This window comes from Dipodomys merriami, unplaced genomic scaffold (genome assembly GCF_024711535.1).
Source record: "Dipodomys merriami isolate MVZ:Mamm:240054 unplaced genomic scaffold, mDipMer1.0.p SCAF_16, whole genome shotgun sequence".
In the NCBI taxonomy this organism is placed as follows: Eukaryota; Metazoa; Chordata; class Mammalia; order Rodentia; family Heteromyidae; genus Dipodomys; species Dipodomys merriami.
In genome coordinates, this window is record NW_027202937.1 from 3,604,242 (window position 1) to 3,631,676 (window position 27,435).

The window sequence follows — 27,435 nt, forward strand, 5'->3', positions numbered from 1 at the left end:
TTTAGATCAAAATAAATGAGGATGGCATGTCATTATTTAAACTCAGAAAGCTCTTCACAGAAGAGGGAATCAGAGTCACAAGGAAGTCTGCTGGTGAGTGGGGTGTGCGTGGGTGTTATGTCCATCAGAGAGATTGCTCAGGGTAAGGTAGCCCAGGGGCTCTGACCCAGCCTGGATGTGTGCAAGCAGCAGCTCTGCGCTGCTAGGAATTCCTTCTTCTAATGTTTTGAACTTCCAGATGGCAGCTCTAAGACCAGGATTTGAACTTGGTTACCTGATGCTTTTGCTCACTGGCTGGCACTCTACCAACTGAGCCACGCCTCCACCCCACGATGGCAAATTTTTTATCTGAAGGTCTAAGAGGTGGGAGGCAGCAGCCTTCCTGGCCTCAGAGCTTGCTCTATACAAACAAGAAACTTGTTTGGATCATTGTCTGCTCGTTGTGTCTACGCTCTGGGCGGAGAGGAGTTGGAGGCCTGATGGGCAACCTTCCCATCTCCCTACCCAAAACTCAGAGTCTGAGCTCTCGGCTGGGACAGTGGGTGGTAACCACCCAGGGACGAGAGTGATGGGGTTCAGAGGCACCGTCAGTCACAGGCAGTCGGATGCTGATCGCTGGGGGGAGGCGTCCCAGAGGTGGTCTGACAAGAGATTGAGAAGAAAGGCTGGAGGGGTGGACTGGCTGACATTCAATAGGCTCGGCTAATCCTGGAAGGCTCTCCACGGTGATGACGAGGGACCGAAGCGGAGGGAGGGTGAGGGGAGAGATGGAGCCACTGATGAGGGCTCTTAATGCTGGGGGGAGGGGAGGGGGCGGGCTGGTGACAGGAGAGGGGCGGGAGCGAATGTGCCGGAGACACACACACACACACACACACACACACACGCACACACACACACACACACGCACACACACGCACACACACGCACATCTATACACATATCTGCATATACATGACAGTCGTGACGGGCAGCGGCCGTGAGGTGCGGCGTGGGTGTGGGGAGCCAGGAAAACGGGGGGCGGGGGGCGTGCGAGGTGGGAGAACGGCCGGGCGCGCATTCGGACCCCCCTGATCTCCTCCTGGCGGTGAAGAAAGCCGGGTTGGGCGGCCGGGTGGCAGCGGGGAGGTGAGCGGCGAGGTGTGGGGCGCGTGGCGGGGGTGGGCGCGGGCGGGGAGGGCGCGGGGCGGGCGCGGGGCGGGCCGGGCCGCCGGGAGGGGGGAGAGGCGGGCTCCGCCGGCACACGCCGCCCCTGGCACGGGGCCGAGCGCGCGCGAGGAGTCGCCGCTGCCACCGCCGCTCGGGGTCGCCCGGAGCCCCAGATTCCCGAGCGCGCGGCTGGCATGGCAGCCGCCTCTGCACCGCGCCCCGGGGCCAGCTAGGGGCCGCCCCGCACCCCCGCTCGGTGCCCATCCCTTCCCCCGCGGTGGAGGCCGTCGGATCTGCCTGGCTCTGCGGCCCGGGGCGCATCGCCTTCCAGCCGGAGGTGAGGAGCAGGACAGGGGCGCGGCGCTGGGGGCGCTAAGAGGGGGGGTGGTCCGGGCCCCCAGGTCCAGGCGGGAAGGGAGCCTGGGGTCCGTTCGCTGCCCTGCGGGGAACCGGGGGCCAGGAACCCTCCTCCCCCTCCCCCGGCCCCGCGCCCCTCCGGGCTGAAGCCGCCCCTCCGCGCCGGCTCCATCCCCGCGGACCCCTCCGTCCCGCCGCGATCCCGGCGCTCGCCATTCCCGTGGTGGCCACGCGCGGCACTGCCCATCCTTGGCCTGCTCCCCAGTCGATCGGGCTCCCGGGGGTCCCCCTTCCCAGCGCTGCGCCTGCTCGGCCCGTCCCCGCCCCCTTCGGCCCCGGCGTCCCTCCTCTCCGCTCGGCTGTCGTCCCTAGGAAGGATCCCACAGCCCCGCCGCTATCTAAGCGTCCAGCCGCCTCCCAGCCCGTGCTGTCCCACAGGTGTCTCCAACATCCGGCTGTCCGTCCGTCCGTTCACCCCCCCCCCCGCCCCGGAGCCGGAACTGACCATGCCCAGCGGCTGCCGCTGCCTGCACGTCGTGTGCCTGCTGTGCATCCTCGGGGCAGCCGGTCAGCCGGCCAGAGGTGAGCGCGCCCCCGGCTCCGGCCCGGCCCTGCCAGCCCTCCTGGTCCTCGCCTGCACGTTGACCTCTGCCGGCCAGAGACGGCACTACAGGCGCTCCGACCCGCGGGGCTGGGGGGGGCGGGGCAGACGGTCCCTTGGGAATGGGATAGAGCCCACCCGCTCACAGGAAAGCCCCCCTCCGCGACTCCCTCCCCCCCCCCCCCCCCCCCCGCCCAGACTCACTCTTACCACATCCATCTCTTGCAGCTGATGACTGCAGCTTGCACTGCGACCTGGGCCACGGCTGCTGCGCCCCTGACGGCTCCTGCAGGTAGCTGTCCTGAGCACGTGCCTCGATTTCCCAGACCTCCACACCTACAACCGCGCACACCCCGGGTCTGAGTGTCTGGGAGCACGCTGTGCCCTCCTCCCCCAACTTCCTTTGGCTTCGCCTCGCCTCTTTCTTCTGGCTTATACCTCCCAGTCTTTTACTCCTTTAGCCTGGACCAGGGCTCCTCATGACACCTGGAGAGACCTGAAGGTTGAGAGATGGTGAGCCAGAAAGAAAAGGGCAAGGGGAAGACTAAGGCCTTAGGGAGAGAGGCCCTAGGTTGATGAATTTGAGCCAGTGGGGTGGAGGTGGGGGCATAGTCTGTGGTCTGGAAGAAAGAGCTCAGGGACATAAAAAGCAAGCAGACAGGGAAGGTTGCTCTGCAGCCCAGGAGTTGGAGACTCAATATTGGAGAGCTTTTAAAGAAAACCAGTTCAGGGGCTGGGAAGGTGTTTCAATTGCAGAGTGCTTTTCTTGCATGCACGGGCCCCTGGGTTTGATTCCTCAACACCACATAAACAGAAAAGGCTAGAAGTGGTGCTGTGGCTCAAGTGGTAGAGCGCTAGCCTTGAGCTGAAGAGCTGAGGGACAGCGCCCAGGCCTAGAGTTCAGGCCCCAAAACCAGAAAAAAAAATCAAAAATCAGTTCAAGGGCTAGAGGTGTGGGTCAATGATAGAAGTGCCTGCTAGCAAGCAGCAGACTCTGACCTCAAACCCCAGTATGGCTTAAAAAACAAAACAAAACAACATGGGAAAATAGTCCTGATGACTTCTCAAGGTTATCCTTTTGGAAATGTATTTGGAGTGTCAGACATACTAGGAGTGGTACTGGAGGTATGTGGGGTGGGGTGTGTATGTGTGTGTGTGTGTGTGTGTGTGTGAGAGAGAGAGAGAGAGAGAGAGAGGGAGAGAGAGAGAGAGAGAGAGAGAGAGAGAGAGAGAGAGAGAGAGAGAGAGAGTGAGTTTGTGTACTGGGGCTTGAACTCATGGCTTAGGTACTGTCCATCCCTTAGCTTTTTCTGCTTAAGGCTCGAATTCTACCACTTGAACCACAGCTCCACTTCCAGCTCTTTGGTGGTTCATTGGAGATGAGAGTCTCACAGACCTACCCAAGCTGGTTTTGAACTGTGACCCTCTGATATTACCCTCCTGAGTAGCAGGCATGAGCCACCTGTTCCTGGAAGTATTTATAGACATTATTTCTTCAGCAAAACCCTTTGAGGTGGCAAAAATCAAGGCTCAGAAAGGTCACATACAAAACAGATCCAGACCTTGAATGCTGGTCTCTGATGTCTGGTTCCTCATTCCATCCTGTATCTGCCAGCTTTCCCTTAGAAGCTGTCTTATGTCCTCCAGCTTTTCTAGAAGCTCTGGCTCTGCCTATTTCTATTTCCTCACTTCCCCTCCCCCCCTCCCCCCCCCCCCCCAGCACTGACTCTGTGCTTGTATCTCTGTCAGGTGTGACCCAGGCTGGGAGGGGCTGCATTGTGAGCGCTGTGTGAGGATGCCGGGCTGCCAGCACGGTACCTGCCACCAGCCTTGGCAGTGCATCTGTCAGAGTGGCTGGGCAGGCAAGTTCTGTGACAAAGGTAGGGGGCAGGGAGGGGAGCTTGCGTGTCTCAGAATATCTGTCTGTATTTATTCTGAAGGCATACTGTGTCCTCTGATCCTCAAATATATTTGTTCCTTTTTTTTTTCTTTCTTTTTGTCGTTGAACTCTGGGCCTAGGCGCTGTCCCAGAGCTCTTCAGCTCAAGGCTAGTGCTCTACCACTTGAGCCACAGCACCACTTCCAGTTTTCTGGTGGTTTATTAGAGATACGCATCTCATGGACTTTCCTGCCTGGGCTGGCTTTGAGCCATGACTCTCAGATCTCAGCCTCCTGAGTAGCTAGGATTACAGGCATGAGCCACCAGCACCCAGCTCCTTTTATTTTTAAATTTTATAATTGGTTGTCTGAATTGAACTTCAATATACTCCCATGAAGTTGGAGCTACAGCTGCTAAAAATTGTGCCCATTTTACAGATGAGAAAAGTGAGTCCCACAGAAGTGCTGCACCTTGTCCAAAGACAGTTTGAGATAGACTTCTTGAGCCAGGGCTAGGTACCTCCTGCCTCTGGCTTCAGTGAGCTTTCCCCACTACACCATACTAGCTTGGTATGGGCAGGGGTGGTAGATACCCAATACTCCCTGAACCTTGGGCCTGGAAGACTTGGCCACACGGGACATGGGGAAGATCTGAGGGCCAGGTCTGAGGCACAATCCCAAAGCCTTGTCTCTTTTCTAGATGAGCACATCTGTACCTCACAGTCCCCCTGCCAGAATGGGGGCCAGTGTGTGTATGACGGGGGTGGCGAGTACCACTGTGTGTGCCTGCCAGGCTTCCATGGGCATGACTGTGAACGCAAGGCCGGACCCTGTGAGCAGGCGGGGTGAGTGAGGGACCCATGCAGAGGTCAGAACAGAATCTGGTGACAGAATGAGGGAAGAAGGAGGGTAAGGTAGAGAAGGGTGGAGGGCTGAGGGTCGGCTCCACAGGAGGGCACCTCAGGATAAAATCCAGTGTGCCAGTGCGCCTGGTTCAAGGCTTCTCAGCTTATGCCTTTTGGTTCATTTCTTCAACCACCATCTGTAGGAGCCGGAGATGTCACAGATAGCATGTTTGGGGAGGCTTTGTATGGGGAGGTTCAGGAGTGGAGGACCCCCTCCTGCTCCCACAGAAGCCTGCCTGAGGCTGTGGTGAGGGTGGTGAAGCGTTTCTGCTTTAGGCTTTAATACTCATAAGGATAATAGCACGCAGGTCTGAGGCCTGACTTTGAGCGGGCCTCTGTGCCGTGTCACATGTCAGTACCAATGTCCTCTCACCTCCACCACAGCTCCCCATGCCAGAATGGCGGGCAGTGCCAGGACAACCAGGGCTTTGCCCTCAACTTCACATGCCGCTGCTTGGCAGGCTTTGTGGGTGCCCGCTGTGAGGTGAACGTGGACGACTGTCTGATGCGGCCTTGTGCCAATGGCGCCACCTGCCTGGACGGCATAAACCGCTTCTCCTGCCTCTGCCCAGAGGGCTTTGCTGGACGCTTCTGCACCATCAACCTGGATGACTGTGCCAGCCAGCCATGCCAGAGAGGGGCTCGCTGTCGGGACCGCATCCATGACTTCGACTGCCTCTGCCCCAGTGGCTACGGCGGCAAGACTTGCGAGCTTGTCTTACCTGCCCCAGGCCCTGCCACCATGACGGACACCCCCCTAGGGCCCACCTTGGCTATGGTGGTGCCTGCTACGGGGCCGGCCCTGCACGGCGCGGGGGCAGGCCTGCTGCGGATCTCAGTGAAGGAGGTGGTACGGAGGCAAGAGGCTGGGCTGGGTGAGTCTAGCCTGATAGCCTTGGTGGTGTTTGGGGCCCTCACGGCGGCCCTGGTCCTGGCTACTGTGTTGTTGACCCTGAGGGCCTGGCGCCGGGGCATCTGCCCCCTTGAACCCTGTTGCTACCCAGTCCCACGCTATGCGCCAGCCCGGCAGGACCAGGAGTGCCAGGTGAGCATGATTCCAGCGGGATTCCCCCTGCCACCTGACCTGGCCCCTGAGCCTGGAAAGACCACAGCACTGTGATGGGGCTGGGGTCTTTCTGGCCCCCTTCCTCACCTCCTGCACACCTCAGACTGGAGTAGTCCTTGCCCACCACCCCTCCGCTCAAAAGACGCACTGAGGCAACTTCAGCCTCACACCAGAAATATTATTTTTTTAATCCACAGAATGTAAGATAGGAATTTTATCAAATAAAACTATGAAAATGTAAGTGGGATCTTAGGCCAAAAATAAAAGGGCCCAGAGTCCTGGGTGAAGAGAACTAGGGCAGGGCCTGGCCTGGGGAAGCCTTGGCCCTCTGCCCACCAAGGAATCCAAGGTGTCCTTTCCCCAGAGGGGAAGGAGAGGTAGAGCCACAGGGGAGAGGATGTAAACACGCAGCCCCATGTTGATGTCAGCAGGACTTAGGGCAGATGGAGGGGATCCCAGTAGGAAGCCTGGCTCAGGACCCTCCAGCAGAGTGGGCTCCCTGCTGGCTGCTCTGCAGAAGCTTCTGGAACAGTGAGTGGGGCTGGCTGCACAGGGCAGCGGGGGAGTCCAGCTCCATGACCCGCCCTGCTTGTAGCACCAGGACCCGATCTGAGTTCAGGATTGTGTTGAGCCTGTGTGGTAGAAGGTGGTCAGTGTGGGGGTACAGGGGCAGTGTCACAAAGCTGCTGTCCCTCCCTACTCCCCCAGTCTGCACAGCTCTATCCTCATAGGTTTCAGTCTGTGGGCTCCGTGTTGGGGGAGGAACCCATACCATCATATACAATATGTGATAAGGGGCCCAGGGCTGTGCCTGGGGATACAGGAGCTGAGAGCTCTGGGCCCTGACCCCTAGGCTCCCCAAAAGGGTCCTTGGTGACCCGTACTCTGGCACTTGCACACCTGTGCGCTATGGTCAACACTGTCTTATTGGCAAAGCGTCTGCGGATCGTCTGCTGGAGCAGCTGGTCTGTCTTCGGGTCCACGCTTGCTGTGGCCTCATCAATACACAGGACCTGGAACCCATGGAGCGAGAGGAGAAGGGATGGCAAAGCAAGCTACAGCCCGGCCTACCTATGATTCCCTACCACCAGCGTTTTCCTGAAACCTCTTGCCAAGCCCTCTCCTACCCTGACACAGTCTACCTCCTTCCGAGTCCTCTCCAGTGACTCGTCCTCTTATTTACCTTGGCGTCTGTGAGGAGAGCCCTGGCCAAACACAGCAGCTGCCTCTGCCCCAGGGACAAGCTCCGGCCCCCTTCGCCCAGCTCCCCATCCAGGCCACCTGCAAGGCAGAACATGTTCGCCTCGGGCGGCCGCTCCTGCTCCCTTCCCGTTCTCCAGGTCAGGCCCTGCCACTCACCCATGCAGGTGATCACCTCGCTCAGGTGGCACTGCTCCAGGGCCTGCCACAAGGCCCCGTCCTCGTGTAGGCCCTGGGGGTCCAGGTTTTCCCGAACAGTCCCACTGAACAAAAAGGGCTCCTGGGGGATGATGGCTAGCTGGGATCTAGGAGACAAGGACATGGAGGCCAGGCTGGAGATGTCATCCTGCTCGCCACGCAGGTTTTAGCTGCAAGGTGAAGATTTGCAGGAGAGTCTGGGGATGAGACTCCAATACAGCCCTTTCTGTTTCCTACCCATCTCCACCAAATCACTAGTTTGTCTGCATGTACCTACAATTTGCCAGTACCATGCGTTCCATAGGAGCAGCGGGGTGGGTACTGGGGACAGCTGAAGAAGAAAGCTGACCCATTCTTCCTTCTACACCTCCAATGAGTAACACCAAAAACTCTAGCTTTAAGGAGTCTAAATCTTGAGGTACAAAAACAGAAAACAGCCAGGGGCCAGTAACTGAGGCTTATAATCCTAGCTACTTAGGAAGCTGAGATCTGAGGATCATAGTTTGAACCCAGGCCAGGCAGAAAGGATATAAAACTCTTCTTTCCAACTAACCACCAAAAAAAAAGTGGAGCTGTGGCTCAAGTGGTAGAGCACCACTCTTGAGCATCAAAGCTAAGGGACAGTGCCCAGGCCTTGAGTTCAAGCTTCAGTACTGGCACATGAAAAAAAAAAATGAAGCTGGGTCTGGGGTTGTGTCTCAAGTGGTAGAAGGCCCAGGTTCAATGCTCAGTACTGCAAAAGTAAGAAAGAGGGAGAGGCTGGGAGCTGGTGGCTCACGCCTGTCATCCTAGCTACTCAGGAAGCTGAGATCTGAGGATCTCAGTTCAAAGCCAGCCCGGGCAGGAAAGTCCATAGACTCTTATCCCCAATAAAGCACCAGAAAAGGGGAAGTGGCATTGTGGCTCAAGTGGTAAAGTGATCGCCTTGAGCTGAAGAGCTGAGGAACAGTGCCCAGGCCCAGGGTTCAAGCCCCACGACTGCCCCACCCCAAAAAAGAGGGAGGGAAGTAGGAAGAATGATGAGGCTGTGAGGTGCAGGAGTCAGGGTGAGGCCAGCTATGAATCTGAGCCACAGCATAGAAGTTTGATGTCCTCCCCCTCCCCCAGCAGTCCCACCTCCCCTGACTAGTCCTGATGAGCCTGGCTGTGCATCCTTTAAGTACTAAGTAAGTACTCCTCTAAGCACTCTAAGTACTAGTAAATCCCCCTGCCCTCTTCCCTCTCCCGGCCTTCCACTTCCAGACCTGAGCTCTGCCAGCTGGAGCTGGCTGGTGTCCACACCGTCCAGTAGCACTCTTCCCACACTGGGCTCCAACAGCCTGAAGAGCACCGAAAACAGGGAAGACTTGCCGGAGCCCGTGCGGCCCACAATGCCCAGCTTCTCTCCAGGCTGCACACGGAAGCTCACCCCGTCCAGGGCATTGGGCAGCCCTGGTCGGTACACCAATACCACGTCCTGGAATTCCACACTCCCTTGGGTTAGCCAGCCAACGTCCTGCTGTGGAGTCCATGGGTAGGAGATGGAGGGGTACAGGTGGGGTGAGGTGTGATGGTGAGGAGAGGGGTGGGAGGAGGACTCATGGGAAAGGTGGGGGATGGGGAGGGTGGGAGGATGGACACAGGTTGAGGACACGGTAAGCAATGGTGACCAACAAATGGAGCGGCTAAGAGAAAGGTCATGAGGGGCAAAAGGAAAGAAGCTGAGGAGACCGAAGCTTTCAGGAGGGTTCTTCAGGGGCCCGGGAGCTCTAGGCCTAGGGAAGGGGTGTAGGCCTACCTGTAGCAGCTGCCCTTGGGGCTCCTGGGGCAGGTCACAGGAGTACTCCTCCAGCCGCTCCACGCTCACCAGCATGGTTTCCGTCTGCGTGAAGCTGCTCACCAGGCCTGAGAGCAGGCCGGTCAGGGACAGGGCGTATGACAAAGACAGGCCCACCAGTCCTAGGGAGAGGAGGACCAGAGGCTAGGGGGGGCCTAAGGAGGGGGAGTGGAGAGGAGAACAGCAGAATCCCAGCTGTGGACTGTGGGTGGTATCTAGAATAAGCTGGAAGATGACAGGGGGTTGAGGTTGGGGTGGGACAGGAGGAAGCCTCCCGCTGGGGACAGAGTGCAGGGGCCAGGGGCAGGGCTATGGAAGAGAGGAAGATCAGAAGATGTGTTCTATTCCCAGATCACCCCCTGCACAAGCCACTCCTCCAAGCTGACAGAGATGGGACATGCCCACGGGGCCCCTGGATGGGAGGTAACAATATGAAGGGCAGTTCAGGGAAGGAGAGGTCTGGGGTAAGAACAGAAGGGTCGTGGGGTAGCACCTGGGTTGGTGTGGCCTTGCTGGTGCTGCACCAGGGCAATGCCCGCGATGGCACTGACCACCACTGCCCCCATGAGTTGCAACCGAATGTCCAGCCACTGCATCGTGGCATAGGAAGCAAACTGGCACCTCTGGTTTAGCTCCAGGAGTTGCTGGTTCTCCTCCTCAAACCTGGGGAGGGCCAGAAGGGAAATAAAGGCCACTTTTGCTGATGCAGGAACCATCCAGGTCCCTTCCCCACGGCTTGCCTCCCTCCCACCCACAGGCCTCGCCTGAGGGGATCTACCTTGTCTTACTCTCTCCTGTTTTTTTCTCATTCCCTGGTCTCCCTTCCTATTCTCCTCTGAGGCCTAGACAATCTCTCCCCAGAGGGCCTCTCTTTCTGGAATCCCTCTTCTTCCCTCCTCTCCAGCATTTCACTCCCTAGGCTCTGGGCAGAGGAGGCAGACACACCTGTAGGTGGCCCCTGCAGCCCGGATCACAGGGAGGCCAGCCAAGGTGTCAGCCAGGTGGGTGTAGAGTGGGGACAGGGTGAGGCTGCCCAGCCTCCGCAGCTCCCGGGAGGAGGCCCTGTAGTGGCGCTGTACGCGATAGTAGATGACGCTCAGGGGCGGCAGCAGTAGCAGTAGCCAGGGCAGGCCATAGCCCAGCATAGACAGGAGCCCCAGCAGACCTGCCATGTTGGCCAGCAGGATGTTGAGGAGGAAGGGCAGACTGTCATCTGCACAGGCCACGTCAGAGGAGAAGCGGTTTAGAACCCGGCCCATGGGCGTGGAGTCGAAGAAAGTCACTGGTGCCTGGAAGGGGGAAGGTGGTTGGCCAGAGCAGGGTCTAGAGCAAAGGGGTTGCTAGGCAGCCCTGGGGCTGGGGAGATGGGATGGGCAAGAGAGCACCATCTCCAAGAAGAGAACAGGAAGGGAGCAAAGCAGCCCCAGAGTTTGGGAACAGAGGAGCTGGTGGGGCTTGGAGGAAGAATATTCCCAGTGGGGTACACTGTAATTCCTCGCCAGCAGCAACTATGCCAGGCTATACTGACTGGTCTTCCCACTGGGCTAGTCATGCCTGCCACTCTATTGAGCAAAGGCAGAGAGCTAATGTATCCCAGCTTCCGGTCAGCCAGATTCAGTGAGAAGTCAAGAACAACATCTTGATTGCTGGACACAGGGGTGAGTACCATCAGTCAAAGCTTGGGCTCTGGAGACAGACTGCAACTCAAATTCCAGCTCTGTCACTTAGGAAATGTGAGACCCCAGGCAAAGGACATATTCATCTAAGGCCTCTGTTCCTCATCTGACAAATGGGGACAGTAATGAAACCACATCCCACAGGGCTGTTAGGATCCAAGTCTTTAGCACAGTCTACCTAACACTGATTAAGTGCTCAGTAAATGCGAGCTATCAGACTATTCTTTTTTTTTTTTTGGTTGGTCTTGGGACTTGGACTCAGAGTCTGGGGGCTGTCCCTGAGCTTTGAGCCACAGCTCCACGTCCAGTTTTCTGACTATTAATCAGAGATAAGAATCTTTCTAACTTTCCTGCCCAGGCTGGCTTTGAACCTTGATCCTCAGATCTCAGCCTCCTGAGTAGCTCGGATTACAGGCGTGAGGCACCAGCGCCAAGCTCAGACTACTCTTCCAGGGAGGCATGCTCCTTCCTCGCTTTCCTGTCCCCTATATTTCTGCCTTTACTTTTGGAATAGGCTTATCACAAGGTAGAGTACTAGGTCAAATAATTTTCTGGAGAACTTCCTAAGGCTAATTTATGAGCAATACAGGAGGAATGGGGGAGGGGGAGGGAGAGGACTGGTGTGCCCTCCTTGGCCCTCAGAGGGGAGACAGAACAGTGGACAGTTGCTCCCTGACAGGCAGTTCATAGTTCACAGACTAGCTCTCCACACAACTAGCCATTGGCCATGTTTTTGCAATGCTGTGCCTTGGTTTTCTCATCTACAAATGGAACCACAAACACCCAGCTCACAGGGTTACTGTGAGACCGTAACAACGGATCCACAAAGGGCTCTGTAATAATAACAGAATCTGTAGTGACTGCTGAGCGAGCGCTCAGAGGCTGCAAGGTGTTTTCCTAAGCACTTTCCATGTGCTAATTCATTTAATCCTCATAATAGGTATATGAGGGAAAGCAAAAGACTTAGATAGACACCCTGCAACAAGGAGGGATCTTAGAAACAGAAAAGTTGTAAGAAAGAGAATGTGAGCTCTAGCAGTATCATCTACACAAACTAAAAATACATGCACAGCAGATAGGCATTTTGTTAAAAGACACACAAAGGATACAAATTAAGCTGCACTTAGAATAGTTGCTTGTCAGAGAAGGGAGGGGAGATCCAAACAGGGTATGAGAATAAAAGGAGATAAAGAATAAGAAACAATGCCTAGTGCCTGTCATCCTAGCTGCTCAGGTGGCTGAGAGCTGAGGGTCATGGTGCAAAGCCAGCCCACACAGGAAAGTCTATGATACTCTTGTCATCAAATAACCACCCCCCCAAAAAAAAGCCAGAAATGGCACTGTGTCTCAAGTGGTAGAGCGCTCGCCTTGAGCTGAAGAGCTGAGGGACAGCGCCCAGGCCCAGAGTTCAAGCCCCACAACCGACCAAAAAAAGAAAAAAGCCAGAAGTAGACCTGTGGCTCAAATGGTAGGGTACTGCCCTTGAGTGAACAAACAAAAAGCTCAGGGACAGTGCCCAGTCTCTAAGTTCAAGTCCCAGGTCTGGCACAAGAAAAAAAAAAAGATTAGGAAACAGAAAAGGGTACCTCCAGGGCTGGGAAGGTGGCTCAGTGGTAGAGCGCTTGCCTTGCATGCTCAAGGCCCTGGGTTCGATTCCTCAGCACCACATAAGCAAAAAGAAAAAAGCCGGAAGTGGAGCTGTGGCTCAAGTGGTAGAGCGCTAGCCTTGAGCTGAAGAGCTGAGGGACAGCGCTCAGGCCCCACAACCGGACCCAAAAAAAAAAAAAAAAGAAAAGAAAAGGGTACCTCCAGTCTAAAACTGTGATGGAACTCCGAGGGTTCTCCTATCTGTCCATTATATAGATGAGAAAAACTACACACTTAAATCACTATATTCAAAGGATCAAGATTCTCTGGGTTTCAGAGGCTGTCACATGCTGCCCTATCTGGAAGGGGCTAAGTAATCCAGAGGACTTGGGGCCCAGGTACTGGGAAGGCCCGGGACTGAGGAGGGCCCCTGCCCAGCCCCTCACCAGAAGCACTCGATGTAGCAGGCGGCGGTGCAGGGTGGCGGCTGCTTTGAGCGTGCCTGCTGCAAAAAGCACCGCCCGGAGAAGGGTGCAGATGGAGTTGACACCAGCTATGGTCGCGTACACGGTGAGGTAGAAACGGATGTCTGAGGAGCCATTGGGGGCAGCTTTGGGCAGTGGGAACACAGGAGTGCTGGGTGGTAGGGAGGAGGCTGTGGGTAATCAAAAGAAGGACCACTCAGGGGTCCCCCTTCCCTCCCTTAGACCACCACTCCCTATCATCCACCCATGAAGACACAGCCACCAACCCTTCCTCCTTTCCCTAAGGCCACTCTGAGTGCACTGGGCCTGCTCCCAGCCCTGCTCACTCACTAGAGGCTTCCGGGTGAGAAGAGAAGCAGCTGTGCCGACAAGGGGCCACTGGAGCCGGGGCTGGCAGGGGCTGGCACCTCCTGGGAGCTATTATTCCTGGCTGCCTTTAGCTGGGAGATCCAGTGGGAGAGCCACCCGTCGGCAGCATTGCGTGTGGCTGGAGCGGAGAAGGAGGAAGCTGTGAGACTCAGACAAATTTTACCCCGGCCTTTGACTCTGGCTCCCCGCTTCTGCATCCCCTGCACCCTCCCATTCACCCCATCCCATAGCCTCCCTAACACGCACTTCTTTCCGAAACCTATTGCCCTTCACTCTGCAGACAGCATTGATTTCAACTGTGTACAAAGGGCTCGCCTACAAGATGGCTGTGAAGCACTCTGTGTCCTGGAACCCTCTCAGAACAAACGGGGCCCTTGTCCCAACTGTGGCCCATACTGGCTGAGGCTCTGGGCTGCGTGATGACTGGTGCAGGGTAGGATGGCAGTGATGGGCACCAGGTGACACGGCTGTGGAGGGCAGTGAGGGACTCTGAGGGACAAGCTCACCTTGCATGAGGAGCAGGGAGAAGAGGATGGCGAGGGCCATGCCCCGGCCCACGGCCCTCCAGTATGCTCGGTACACGTGCCAGGCCACAGCGCCCTCCTTCTTGCTCTCGTCCAGCAGCAGGCGGCCAGATGTGCTCCGCTCCACCTCCAGCCCCTCTGTTTTCTCCAGGTTCTGTACTGACTGGGCACTGGCTGTGAGGGTTGGGAGATCACGGGGGAATGTAAGCTTGCAGAATGGTTGTGTTTCAGAGGAGTGGGAAAGTTTTTGGTTTGATTTCAATTTTGTTGATTTCTATAGTGTGGTAGCAAAAAGCATGACCCAGGGCTGGGGATGTTAGTGCAGTGGTAGAGCAGCTGCCTGGCCTGTGCAAGGCTGAGTTCCATCACAACAACACAACACAACTTTAGCCAGGTGTAACAGCACACACCTATAATACCACCGTTCAGTAGGCTGAAGCAGAAGGATCAGCTCGCATAGTGAATTCAAGGGCAGTCAGATCCTGTCTTCTCCCATCCCCCCAAAGCCCCTTCCTCCCATTTCTGGGCCATACCTGAGTCAGGTTCTTGTCCATCCTCAGCCCAGGCTTTGGGGGCAGCTTGTACCAATGGCAGAATCTCAGAGGGAGGCCCTGGAAGGGAGGAAGGGAGGTCAGAGAGGGTTGTTGTGGGTCTATACCAAGCCTTTGTAGATGTGTGTGTAATCCCATCTCCTCTTCCTAAGGCCCTCCTCCTTTACCTAGCCTAGCAGGATTTTGCTGTGGCTTCCCCTAGACTCTGAGCAGGACCCATCAAGTCCATCCCTCTACACCTAGAATCAGCAGATGGACAAAGGAGGAGATCAGCGGTCAGGAGGGAGCACCTGTTTAGAGTTGCCACTCACACTCACACATAGCTTTGCTCTCCGTCACTCACACCCTGTACCTGGTAATCTTCCTGCTTCCCCAGAGAATTTGCAGGTGGTCACTTCCTTCTGGAAACTAACCCTAATCCTGCAGGGGTTTTTGTTTTCTTTATAAAAAGGTGGCTCTAAACCTGACTGCTCTCTCTTTTCTGAGGTCATCAGCGTGTTCTCTGGGGTTGTTTTGGTTTGTAAGAGCACTCAGTCATAACACCCCTGAGCCCCACGCCTGCTGGGAGTTCACCAGTGCTCTTCCTCCCTTCTATTCCATTTCCTCATACCAGTTCTGTGCAGGCAGGCAGGAGGTGAGGCCTGGGCCCAAGCACACGTGGAAGTCATGGCAGGCTCTGCACCCAACAATCCACCCACCCAGCTTTCTTTCTTGTCACACCCAGGAAGATGGCTCCCTCTTCCAACCAAGCTCCAGGCCCACATTACCAGCACGGACAAGGTGCCCAGCCTCCATCAGCAGTACCACGTCAGCGTTCTCCAGATACTCGATGCGGTGGGTACAGAGCAGCCGAGTGGTGTGGCCCAGAACTCCCAGAATGCACCTGTGTAGCAGGTGGTTGGCCACATCTGCATCCACAGCAGCCAGGGGGTCATCAAGCAGATAGAGTGCCTTCTCCTGGGGAAAGGGAGACACCCAGGCCTAAGTCCTCTGGCTGGTCTAAGAGGCTTTCTTTTCTTTTTTGTTTTTTCCCTGTCAGTCATGGGGCTTGAACTCTGGGCCTGGGTACTGCCCCTCAGCTCTTCCATTAGAGCCAAGAACCACTTCCGGTTTTCTGGTGGTTTACTGGAGACAAGAGTTTCATGAGCCAGGCACTGGGGGCTCACGCCTATAATCCTAGTTACTTGGGAGGCTAAGATCCGAGGATCACAGTTCAAAGTCAGCCCAGGCAGAGAAGTCTGTGAGACTCCTATCTCCAATTAACCAACAGAAAATTGGAAGTGGGGCTGTGGCTCAAGTGGTAGAGCACTCGTATTGAGCTGAAGAGCTCAAGGTTAGCGCCCAGGCCCAGAGTTCAAGCCCTACAGCCAACAAAAAACAACAACAATAACAAAAACCAAACAAACGGGGAGAGGGGTCTCATGGACTTTCCTACTGGGGCTGGCTTTGAGCCACAATCCAGATCTTAGCTTCCTGAGTAGCTAGGATTACAGGATTAAGGCACAGGTGCCCAGCTTCTCAGAGGCTTTCTGAGACTCTAAGGCAGTTGAAGACTGGTGACAACATCTCTAAAGTAATAGGGAAGGATGTGAGATCTGAGGATAGATTTGCTTCTAATTTTCTAAAGCCAGAGCCCAAGACCTAGTGCTCTGCGGGGTCCCAGGCCTTTAATTCTACCTGGAATCTACAAAGGAGGGATGGGAAGGAAAGAGCCCCATCCCCTACTCAGTCAAGCTCCCAAGGCTCTGGACTGCCTGCATGTACCAGTCTGTCCCCCGTCCCCCCTTTAACTTACTTGGTAGACAGCACGAGCAAGGGCAATGCGGGCCCGCTGTCCCCCGCTGAGAGCCACACCCTTCTCCCCCACCTCTGTCTGGTCTCCAGCAGGCAGGATCTGATAGAACAGACACCCCCAGTGGTCACCAGTGGTCAGAAAGCTCCTCAATAGCTCCTACCCCATTTGCTACTCCTTTGTAGGAAAGAGATGATGAGGTCAAGAGAGTGTGGAAGCTTGAGACTGGATTTAAACTTGGGCAAGTCAGAGGAGATAAGCAATAACTCAACAAAATCTAGCATTTGGGGCTGGGATGTGACTCAGTGGTAGAGTGCTTGCCTAGCATGCATGAAGCTATGGGTTCGATTCCTAGGTACCATATAAACAGAAAAAGCCAGAAATGGCACTGTGGTTCAAGTGGTGGAGTGCTACAGTGCCCAGGCCCTGTGTTCAAGACCCAGGATTGAAAAAAAAAAAAACAACTAACATTTACTATGAATACTTAGTATGTGTGTGTAGCACGCGATTGGTATTATCTCATGTGAACCCACAAAGGTCTTATGAAGTTAGTATTATTTCTTTCCTACAGAGGAGACCAAAATTCAGGCCAATTAACTACCTCGCCCACAGGACATGGAAACAAATGACAGACAGACACAGGATGCCCCATGGTCAAAGCCAAGGGCCTCCTTCCCAGGGAAGCTCCACATTTATCTGGGAGGGGAGGTGGTGACAACAGTCCTAGAAGGAGACATGGAAATTGGGAAAAAAATCTGGGAGTCTCTCCAATAAATTTGGTACCTGGACTGGGCGTGAAGGGTATTCATGGACTTGGCAAATGTCCCAAGAAGACCTTGACTCTCAAACCTTTCCAGTAGGAACTGGAACCAGACCTGAGCGTTACCGAGCCTCACTGGGAACCCTTGCCTGGCCCTAGGGCTCTTGTAACTGTAGTGGAACATGGAGTTACCGTCACCCCCACGGGAACCTACAGTAAAGGGGGAACCAAGCAGCTGGACAGTCTAGGAGCCCAGTCTAGATGGCCAGTCCCAGAAACAACCCCTGTGCAGTGAGGCAGGTCTCCAGCATGAGGTGCTGGGAACTCATGGGAAGCAGCAGCGAAAGGCTTCAAGGCTCCATACTCACACTCAGGTCATCACTGAGGGCGCAGGCTTCCAGCACCTTCTTGTACAGCTGGGCATCAAATGTCTTCCCAAAAAGGATGTTGTCTCGGATGGTGGCAAACTGGATCCAGGGTTCCTGGGTGGCCAGGCCAAAGCCCTTGGACAGTCCCCATACTGCCACCTGTCCATGCAACCTGCAAGAGTCAGGCCAGCTCCATGGGGACTGGCTTTTCACTGGGCCCTTCCATGTCCAGCCCTTGCCTCCTGGAAGCCTCAGGTGGAGGAGGGTAGACACAGGGCCCACTTCTCATGTCATATGTCAGAGGTGACAGCCTCTGCGGTCAAGGGTCCAAATGCAGCTGTCGGCTTAATCTGGACAGGGACAGGAACTACTCTTTGGCTAGAGCCAAGCTGTATCTGCTCTATGTTCACATTCTTATGTACGTGCTCAGGAGCTCAAAGGGGTGGCACTCCACCGCTCATCCTCACTTGAAGATTAGGCCTGTCTTCCTCAAAACTTTCACTCCTCTCCACACCCCTTCCGTGCACAGCCACACTTTCTGAGATAACAGCTGTTGCGAGGTGCCCATTCATATGTGTATGGGCAGTCCTAGGGCTTAGAATTCAAGACCTGGGAGCTGTCCCTGAGCCTTTTTGTGCTCAAAGCTAGGGCTCTACGACTTGAGTCACAGCTCCAATTTCAGCTTTTTGGGCAGTTTAGTGGAGATAGGAGTTTCACAGACTTTCCTGACCAGGCTGTCTTTGAACTGCAATACTCAGATCTCAGCCTCCTGAGTAGCTAGGATTATAGGCATGAACTCCATTCCAGTGCTTGGCTCCATTCTTATTCTTATTCTATTATAGAACTATGATATTTGTGATGTTGACTCAACTTTCTTGACCTAGCTCCTATTCTAAACTGAAAATTCTCCCAAGAAAGGGCCTGTGGCTTGCTCCTCCTGGTTATACTTGGTCCCCGAAAGAGGAGCCCTATACTTGGTAGGTCTCAGGGTTTACTCAAGGGCAGAGCTGGGGATGGAAGGTTCATTACCTGTGAAGCTCTCCAGTGATGGCAGCCAGCAGCGAGCTCTTCCCACAGCCTACCTTCCCCACGATTCCCACCAGCATACCCTGCAAGGAGCCAGAGAGTATGCACTCACTGTATACAGGGGAAGGACACAGCAGACAGTGATCGGCCCCCCCCTCCACCCCCCAGGCCTCACTCTGGGAACCAGTTAGTCTGCCAGGGAGTTCACCTCCTAGGTGATGGGGCCTTAGTGACTCCAGGTCTGGTGCTCAATGGTGCTATTATTTTCACTGTGTCAAGGGCCTAGGGCTTGGGGTAGTGAGCAGCTTGTCAAGAGAAAAGTAAATGAAACTGCCTAAGAACTTCCAAGGTATGCTCGCAGGCAGCGAGAAGAGGGGAGCTGGGAAAGAGGGTTCCAGGCTTTGGAGCTGGACCACCTGCCACTGTGAGCTACAAAGCAAAGCTTTGCACAGGTGCTCATTTCTGTGATTTGCAATTTAAAATGTCCTGTTCTCCCTCAATTCATGAAGCGATTTGCATGCTCTAAGTGAAAAACAAAATCCATGTTAAACTTCTATTTCCCGGATGGGGAACAGGAAATGTTCTCTCTCTCTTCATTTAGCCGGGCTCTTCAGCTGTTGAGCTGGTACCTGTCCTTTCCCTTAATGATGTACTTTCCTTCCCTCCTTCAACTCTTATTTATTTTTTTATCTTTGAGTTCTTCAGCTCAAGGCAAGTGCTCTACCACTTGAGCCACAGTGCCACTTCTAGCTTTTTTTCTGTTCATGTGGTGCTGAGGAATCAAACCCAGGGCCTCATGCATGCGAGGCAAGCACTCAACCACTGATCCACTTCCCAGCCCAACTCTTTTTTTTTTTTGGGGGGGGGGACCCTTCAAAGCTGGGTCTCAAACTTAGTATCTGACACTTTTGCTCATTGGCTAGCATTCTACCAACTGAGCCATGCCTCCAACCTCCTTTCACCCTGTTACACTAAATCCTTGCTAAAACTTAAAAAAGGAAAAAAAAATTCTAGAGATGGGCTGGAGATTCAGGAATGCTGTGTCTGTGCTGCCCTTAGCTTGCCTGCTGGGGTTGACCCATCTGTGCGCAGGTACCAGATGGATCTGTGTCTTTCCCTGATAATAGGGGATCAGGTCCTAGAGGCAACTTTTCTCTTCTTGTTGGCGGCAGCCTGCCAGTGGGAGGGTTCTCAGAAGTTCTCAATGGAGTGTGTGGGTCCAGAATGAATGAGGCAAATGCACAGGAGAAAAAGCAGACAGAGGCAGAGTGCTCTGCAAGTTGAGGCCTGGCTCTGGCCTGTTTCTAAGATCTGGCTGAGTTCTTGCCATTGGATTTGGTAATTCAGCTCTGTATCCTTATTCCAAATTCTTGTTTGCTTAAGCTAGCTCCAGTGGGTTTCTATGACATATCAAAATAAGCCCCAACACATTAGTAAAATTCTTTTGAGAAATTCCAGCCTTGTCTTGCCTGAACTAAGAGGAAAAACAATACAGAGCTTAAACCAGAAATGTGAGCCAAAGGTTGGTGGAGGCAAATCAGTTCTCTCTGGAGAACTCTGGGTTGAGCTGTGGGGGTGGACAAAGGTCACGGGAGGCCAGCCGCCGGTGGCTCATGCCTGTCATCCCAGCTACTCAGGAGGCTGAGATCTGAGGATCGTGGTTCAAAGCCAGCTTGGGCAAAAAAACCCATGAGATTCTTTTCTCCAGTGAACCACCAGAAAACTGGAAGTGGTGCTGTGGCTCAAAGTGGCAGAATGCTAGTCTTGAGCTGAAGAGCTCAGGGACAGCACTCAGGCCCTGAGTTCAAGCCCTATGGCTGACCAAAAACAAAACAAAAAAAATCAGAAGAGTAAAAACCAGGACTGGGGAGAACAGGAGACACCTTCCTGCCAAGAGTGCTCCTGCTGCTCCTCTGTGTATGCACATCACATCACGACTCACAAGGTGACTGCTTTGCATCAGGCGGAACAGAGCTTTACCTGTCCTATTTACACAATCTCTTGGAAGGGGTTGCAGGGCCTTACCCCAGGTCCTCAGCCTCAGGCAGGGTGTGTGTGTGAGTGTGTGTGTGTGTGGTTGCAGGGCCTTACCCCAGGTCCTCAGCCTCAGGCAGTGTGTGTGTGAGTGTGTGTGTGTGTGTGTGTGTGTGTGTGTGTGTGTGTGTGTATGGTTGCAGGGCCTCAGCCTCAGGCAGGGTGTGTGTGGGGGAGGGGGGGAGAGTGATGGATAAGCCTGACGTCCCTTCTGAACTCTGCAGCTAGTTTGGGACATTGGAAAAAGAGGTGATCTTCTGGATTTGGATATGAGCTGTCTAAAAGACCAGAGAGAAGTGGGACTATTCTGAAAAAGTTAGGTACAGAGGAGATTCAGAGATGAGGTGTTATCTCCTCTCAGACTAGAACCTATTTATCAAACCCTTCCCCTCCCTCCATCAGCCAGGAGAACTACAGAGCCATCCATGCATGCTTGCCATAGTCCTGCTTTATCTCCACTGAGCCCCATCTCCCTTGTTATTGGGGGAACCCTCCCAACCTTTTTTACTTCAAGGTGACTGATGAAAGTCTTCTGGCTGGTTCCCGTGGGGTCCCAGGAAAACAGGGCTTCGTGTAGCTCCAATACTACAGATGGATCTGTGGGGGGATCTAAACAGAGAAAAACCTATTACCTTGGGCTCCTACCATGAATCTGCTGTCACTCATTCAATTGCCCTTCTCCACCTGCTTAGAACTAGCTGGGTCTCTGTTCCTAAGAAAGCAACTACACACAGTGCCCAGGTGACCACAAGCCCTCCTGAACCTGGGCTAGGTTCTTACCTGAGCTGTAGTAGGCCTGAGGGTTGTGGTTTGGAAGGTCAAGGAAATACTGGATCCGGTCCAAGGACACTCTGGCCTCCAAGAGACTGTTAATCACCCAGGGGAAGTTGTTGAGGGGAAGAATGAGCATGTGCACCAGTGCCAGTGCTGTGAAAACCTAAGCAGAATGAACAGGTGGGTGAGGTACCACTCAAAGCCCAGGAGCTACCTGAGGACTCATGCTATGGACGGTTCTATGGATCAGCTTACAGAGGAGGCACTATTGGGGCAGCAGCAGGCTCTAGGGATTGGTTGGGCAATCCTACATTAGCAATGGCAAAGGTGGCCACTCCAGAAACCTGAGAGAGTTCAGATGTTTGACTAGATTACTATTTTTTTTAATATTTATTTTTTATTTTTTTTGTGCCAGTCTTGGGGCTTGAACTGTGGGCCTGGGTGCTGTTCCTGAGCTTCTGTGCTCAAGGCTAGCACTCTACCACTAGAGTCACAGCTCCACTTTTGGCCTTTTTTTGGTAGGTAATTGGAACTCATGGGCTTTACTGCTTGGGCTGGCTTTGAACCAGTGACCTCAGATCTCAGCCTTCTAAGTAGCTAGCATTACAGGTGTGAGCCACTGGTGCCTGGCTCTTTTGTTTTTTTGTTTTTTTTAACTTTTAGTGATAAGGATGGAATCCAGAGATTCAAATGTGCTAAGCACTCTCTCTACCAAAAACTATACCCCAGCTCCCAGATTGCAGCATGGAAAGCACACAGGCCTAGCTCACTTTGAGACTTCTTTGTGTACATGCACATGTGCATGTGTATGTGAGTGTGTGTGTACATGCGTGCGTGTGTGTGTGGGTGGTTACTGGGACTTGAACTCATGTCCTTAAGTACTTTCTTGGCTTTTTTGTTCACAACTGGTGCTCTACCACTTAAGCCACACCTCTAGTTCTGGCTTTTAGCTAGCTAACTGGAAATAAAAGTCTTGCAAATTTGTCTGTCCAGGCTGGCTTCAAACTGTGATCTTTAGATCTCAGCCTTCTGAGTAGCCATAATTACAGGCAGAAGACATCAGCACGCAGCTCCACATAATTTCTGAGTGGTGGTATCACCTGGCCCCAGCTAGATGCTGAACTAGATTCATGGATTTCCCCCCAACGTCTTTAATTTTTTTTTTTTTTTTTTTGTCGGTCGTGGGGCTTGAACTCTGGGCCTGGGCTCTGTCCCTCAGCTCTTCAGCTCAAGGCGAGCGCTCTACCACTTGAGCTACAGCGCCACTTCCGGTTTTCTGGTGGTTTATTGGAGATAGGAGTCTCAAGGTCTCTCCTGCCCAGGCTGGCTTTGAACCGCGATCCTCAGATCTCAGTCTCCTGAGTAACTAGGATTACAGGCGTGAGCCACCAGCGCCCGGCAACGTCTTTAATTTTTAATTTTTTCCAGTCTTGGGGCTTGAACTCAGGGCCTGGACGCTCTTTCTGAGCTTCTTTTGTTCAAGGCTAGCACTCTACAACATGAACTACAGCGCTACTTCTGGCTTTTTCTCTTTATGTGGTACTGAGGAATTGAACCCAGGGCTTCATTCATGCTAGGCAAGTACTCTACTGCTAAGCCACATCCCCAGCCCCCCCAAGGCCTTTAGAATGAGGATAAAGAGACTGAACACCAGTTCAAGGCTAACTTGGGCTATATCCCAAAGTCCTATCCCAAAGAAAGGGGGTGGTGGTAGACTCTAAGTCCAAGTCTGGGCCTGACTGAGGGGAAGCTGGAGTGGAAGGGAGAGGAAGAAAGTGAACTGTTTCACAGAGAAGAGGGTTATATATCTAAACGTCCCCCCCCCCAAAAAAAAGGTCCTATTGGAGTTATCTATCTCCCTTGGCTGAGAGAGAATGAGGCAGCCAGGTGTCCTCCTGCCCCCCTCCCCCCCAGCACTGAGGGCCTGAGTACTCTTCCCCTATCCTCCTCCCCCTCCACTGCTGCCTCCTCCCACAATGTCCTCCTTCCCAGTCCTCACCTTGGTGGCAGTGAGCTGGTGCCCCATGAGGACATAGGTGATGAAGATAACTATGGAGATGACGACCGGCAGGGCAGCCCACAAGTATACACAGGCTGCATCCAAGTATTTGATCACACGGAGTCGTCCCAGTTCTCGAGCCCGGCGGGCCTCAACTTGGGCCCCCAGCGCCTGCTCCCATCCAAAGAACTTGATGACTCGAATGCCACTCAGCAGCTCTGCCATGAGCTGGAGACAGGGGATAAGAGAGCAATGTGAAGTGCAGACACTGCTCAGGCATCTTCTCTGCCTGGATGCCCGCTGGGATCTTCAGCTGGCTGAGGGACCCCAGTAACCCCTCACCTTAACCCGTGCATCCTTGTGCTGTAGCATCTCCTGATTGCTGGCCATGATGCGGGTGGCGATTGCTTTGTTGACAGGTACCAGCAGCAGTGCTAAGATCAGACCAGACACAAAGGCCAACCCCACCTGCTGATGCAGCAGGTAGAGGGTGATAGCCAGTTGCAGGGGTAGGCCCCAGGCCTCGTGGAAGCTGCTGGCGAAGTTAAGCAACCGCTCTGAGTCAGTGCCAAGTCGGTTTAACACCTCACCAACAGGAGGGCGTTGGGGCCCCAGATGCAAGGCCTTGCGATACAAAGTACTCAGCACGGCCCCCCGTGCCTGAAGTGTCACCTTACGTACCTCGTACCCATACTGATTCTGCAAAACAGCACTTAGCACAGCCCCACTGGTGAGGCCCAGGGCATAGAGCAGGCCATGGCTTAGGGGCTCGTGCCCTTCCTCCAGGAAGCCCACCAACAGAGAGAGCAGCAGAGGTCCTGAGAAGGCCAGCATGGTCCCCAGCAGCTTCAGCAGTCCAAGGGCCAGGTAGCAGCGTCCAAAGGCCCCATACAGGGCTCTCCACAGCTGCGCCTCCTCCTGCCAGTGCGCCTGGAAGGCACGGGCCAGATAGGCAGGATGCAGCCTTCGGGGAAGACGGCAAGTGTCCCGAGGCTGCCGGAGCTCCCCTCGGGCCCCACGGGCCAGCAAGGGAGCCAGCCAAGCATAGGAAAAGCGTGACAGCCAACTCTCCCCATCTTCAGCCACCTCAGATTCTTGACCCTCAGAGGACAGGAAGGGTTCCTGAGTCCAGGGTCCCTGTGACCCCCCAGGGGCTGCCCAGCCCAGTCCATAGGCCAAGATTGCTGCCAGCTGCAAAATGAGAAGACACAGGCGGGCCAGGGACCCTGGGAGAAGTGGGGGTAGAAACGTGTCTTGCTGGCAATGCCACAGCAAGGTCAGCACTAGGGCTGGAGCTGGCAGGAAAGCTGCCAGAGCTAAAGCCAAGGGTCCCCGGAAACGGCCATGAGGGGAACGAGCCAACACCCACAGGGCCAGGCTGTGGGTGATCCAGGCCACAGCTGCCACACAGTCCGCCAGCACCTCTAGCCATAGGGGCCCCGGGCCTGTCCCTGGTGGCAGAGCAACTGGAAGGAGGTCCAGCAGTGGGAAGAGGGAGAGCAGGAAGGAAGCTGTGAGTCTGAGGCGCCAGCCAGGACTGCAGGGTACCACATAATCTGGAGATCTGGTGACAAAAGGGAAGAGGCACATCCTGGTTGACTCAATACTCAGACACACCCCTCCAACAATGTGTTTAACTATAGGGAATGAACTCTCTTTCTTGCCTTGTACATTGTATCCCAACCCTTTTGACCCTGGAACTCCAGGCTTTTTCTTACTGAAACCCAATAGGCCTTCCCAGATTACCCAATCCACTTTCTCATCTACCCATTTCTATCTGATGTCACCACAGGTGGCATTAACAATTTGGAATCTAGGCTGTACCTACCATGAAAATTTATTAGAAAATAAAAAGTCTAGCATGACATGATAGCATACACTGTGGGATAGAGCCAAGCTTGGGCCACATTGTGGGTTCTAGGTGAGCCTGAGCTACAATGAGGCCTTGCCTTAAAAAAAAGAAAAGAAAAAGAAAAAAAAGGAGGAGGAGGAAAAAAGAAGATAACCAATACGGAATGAATGATAATTTTGGTTTGCCTGTCCTGGGGACTGAACTTGGACCTGGGCACTGTCCCTGAACTTCTTTTGCTCAAGGCTAGCATTCTATCATTTGAGCCACAGTGCCACTTCTGGCCTTTTCTGTTTATGTCATACTGAGGAATAAAATCCAGAGCTTCATAAATGCTAGCACACATGCAAGCACACTCTTCCACTAAGCCACATTCCCAGCCTATGAATGATATATATTTTGGTCAGTCCTGGGGCCTGAACTCTGGGCCTGGGTGCTGTCCCTCAGCTCTTCAGCTCAAGGTGAGCACTCTACCACTTGAGCCACAGCGCCACTTCTGGCCTTTTCTGTTTATATGGTGCTGAGGAATGGAACCCAGGGCCTCATGCTTGCAAGGCAAGCACTCAACCACTAAGCCACCTTCCCAGCCCCATGAATGGTAATTTTTATAAAAGGATCCACCTGAGATTGCCCATAAATTCACATGAAATCTATGATAATCGAAAATGTGATTTATGTGGAAGCTTCTGTACTCTAACAGTAGAGTATACGTTTTGCAAAGCATCAGAATAATCTACTATCTTTCCACTGATTAAAAAGTAAAACGTAGACGGGGACTGGCAACTAGCTAATCAGGAAGCTGAGATCTGAGAATCACAGTTCCAAGCAAATCAAGCAGACAAATTCTGATCTTCAATTAACCAGCAAGAAGTCAGAAGCAGAGGTGTGGCTCAAGTAGTAGAGTACCATACCAGCCATAAGAGAGCAAGGCACTGAATTCAAATCCTAGCACTAGCATGTGTGTACGTGCATGCACACATGTGTGCACACACACATACAGACACACAGGCACACATATAAAGAGTCAACTGCCAAAAGATAGCTTTTTGTCTCATTTCATGTAGAAGTCAGAATTCCACCCAGACCAAGCAAGTCTGTTGCTTCTCCTATCCAAGGAAAGAGTCATGAACTCCCTAATTCACCAGTCCTGCAAGTCAGAGACCAGATTGCCCTCCTATCCTACCATCTCAGCAGCCAGACTATGCAAGACTACCTAGCCATCTGCAGCCATCTAAGAATGAACTACACAAGCAAGGTGAGTATAGTACTTACTTATGGCCTTACAGCCATAAACCCAGCAAGTCTTAAGGTTTTGATCCTGCTAGTCTTCTACCTTCTGTTTCCTCTCCAAATGAGTTACAGGTGCTTCAAACCCAGGTTTTTTGGCTCTACAGCTTAAACATGAGTTGTCAGCAGCATGTGTGTGTGTACACTAAAGCTTGAACTCAAGGTCCGGGCACTATCTTAGATTTTTTTTTCCCTCAAGGCTGGTACCACTTGAGCCACAGCTCCATTTCTGGCTTTTTGCTAATTAATTAGAGGTAAGAATCTAATGGACTTTCCTGCCTGGGCTGTCTTCCCACCGAGATCCTCAGATCTCAGCCTCCTACTGAGTAGCTAGGATTATAGCTGTGAGCCACCAACTCCCAGCTTGTTGCTTTCTCCCCCTGAAACGCTGTTCACTCAAGTTGCCACTAATTCATGACAGCTGAGTGTCAGCATCTGAAAAACCTACAGTAGTGATAACTTCTACGTTGGGCTCTAAGAGTATGCCGGGTACTGTTCATTTGAACCAGCAATGCTGTGAAACGTAAAATGTCCCATCGGGGTCTTAAAGGTAACCACACCCCGCTTTCCTTCTGCTTCCGCCCCCCCCCCCCCGGGACCGCGCAATGGTGGTGACAGGAGACTGGGGGGGGGGCAGGTGAGGTCTGCAGGAACGGTACGGACCGAGGCCGCGCGGCCGTCTCTACCCACCTCGGGGTGCCCAGGCGGCAGGCGCTGAGCACGGCGAGGAGCGCGTGGGGCAGGGCGCCGAGCAGCAGCTGGGTGAAGCAGTGGCCCGTGGTGCCCCCCTCCCACAGCGGGAGCGGCCGCGCGGCGTCGGAGCCACACAGCCCGGCCAGGAACCGCTCCATGGACGCCGCACCTGAGCGGAAGCCAGAAGTGGGCGCAGGGCGGGGCGGGGGGGGGGGGGAGGCCGCGATCACGTCCCAGGCGGGTCTCGATCGCACCCCAGGCGGGTCGCCATCCCGCCCCCCTCCCCCGCCCCCTCCCCGACCCCGCCCTCGAGCCCCGACCCCCCCCCCTCGCTCCCGCCCGTTCTCGCGGTACCTCGGAGCGGAGGAATGGAGGGCGTTTCGGTCCCTAGCAGCTGGCCGATTTCTGGCATCTGGTCCCCGGCCTTGCTGCCTCTCTTTCCTCTCTCGTCTCTCTGCCCCTGGAGATCCGGAAGCGTAAAGAGCTTGACT

General features: G+C 54.1%; 2 protein-coding genes across 7 annotated transcripts; one reads left to right on the top strand and one right to left on the bottom strand.

The window, feature by feature from the left end:
* The first annotated feature begins 846 nt into the window (after window positions 1-846).
* Dlk2 (delta like non-canonical Notch ligand 2) lies at window positions 847-6,197 on the top strand. Of its 4 annotated transcripts, none has more exons than XM_070023678.1 (6): window positions 847-984; window positions 1,945-2,088; window positions 2,336-2,399; window positions 3,857-3,987; window positions 4,686-4,830; window positions 5,275-6,197. In XM_070023678.1, exons 2-6 carry the CDS (start codon window positions 2,013-2,015, stop codon window positions 6,008-6,010), a joined length of 1,152 nt encoding a protein of 383 aa, XP_069879779.1. In that variant the 5' UTR covers window positions 847-984; window positions 1,945-2,012; the 3' UTR covers window positions 6,011-6,197. The 4 variants fall into 4 exon arrangements, with proteins under 4 accessions (XP_069879779.1, XP_069879780.1, XP_069879782.1 ...); XM_070023679.1 differs by lacking the exon at window positions 847-984 and adding an exon at window positions 1,042-1,128; XM_070023681.1 differs by lacking the exon at window positions 847-984 and adding an exon at window positions 1,233-1,486 and having other exon boundaries at window positions 1,879-2,088.
* Window positions 6,114-27,435, bottom strand: Abcc10 (ATP binding cassette subfamily C member 10). 3 transcript variants are annotated; one of them, XM_070023676.1, is made up of 22 exons: window positions 27,299-27,435; window positions 26,942-27,113; window positions 23,458-24,679; window positions 23,116-23,343; window positions 21,123-21,279; window positions 20,842-20,951; window positions 18,312-18,391; window positions 17,283-17,454; window positions 16,158-16,256; window positions 15,130-15,319; window positions 14,345-14,422; window positions 13,794-13,985; window positions 13,249-13,405; window positions 12,880-13,069; window positions 10,116-10,459; window positions 9,664-9,833; window positions 9,132-9,292; window positions 8,599-8,852; window positions 7,316-7,461; window positions 7,140-7,237; window positions 6,857-6,969; window positions 6,114-6,588 (listed from the first exon to the last, which is right to left on the bottom strand). In XM_070023676.1, the coding sequence occupies exons 1-22, from the start codon at window positions 27,354-27,356 to the stop codon at window positions 6,429-6,431; spliced, it is 4,551 nt and encodes a 1,516-aa protein (XP_069879777.1). In that variant the 5' UTR covers window positions 27,357-27,435; the 3' UTR covers window positions 6,114-6,428. The 3 variants fall into 3 exon arrangements, with proteins under 3 accessions (XP_069879777.1, XP_069879776.1, XP_069879778.1); XM_070023675.1 differs by having other exon boundaries at window positions 7,140-7,461; XM_070023677.1 differs by lacking the exon at window positions 6,114-6,588 and having other exon boundaries at window positions 6,865-6,969; window positions 8,599-8,673.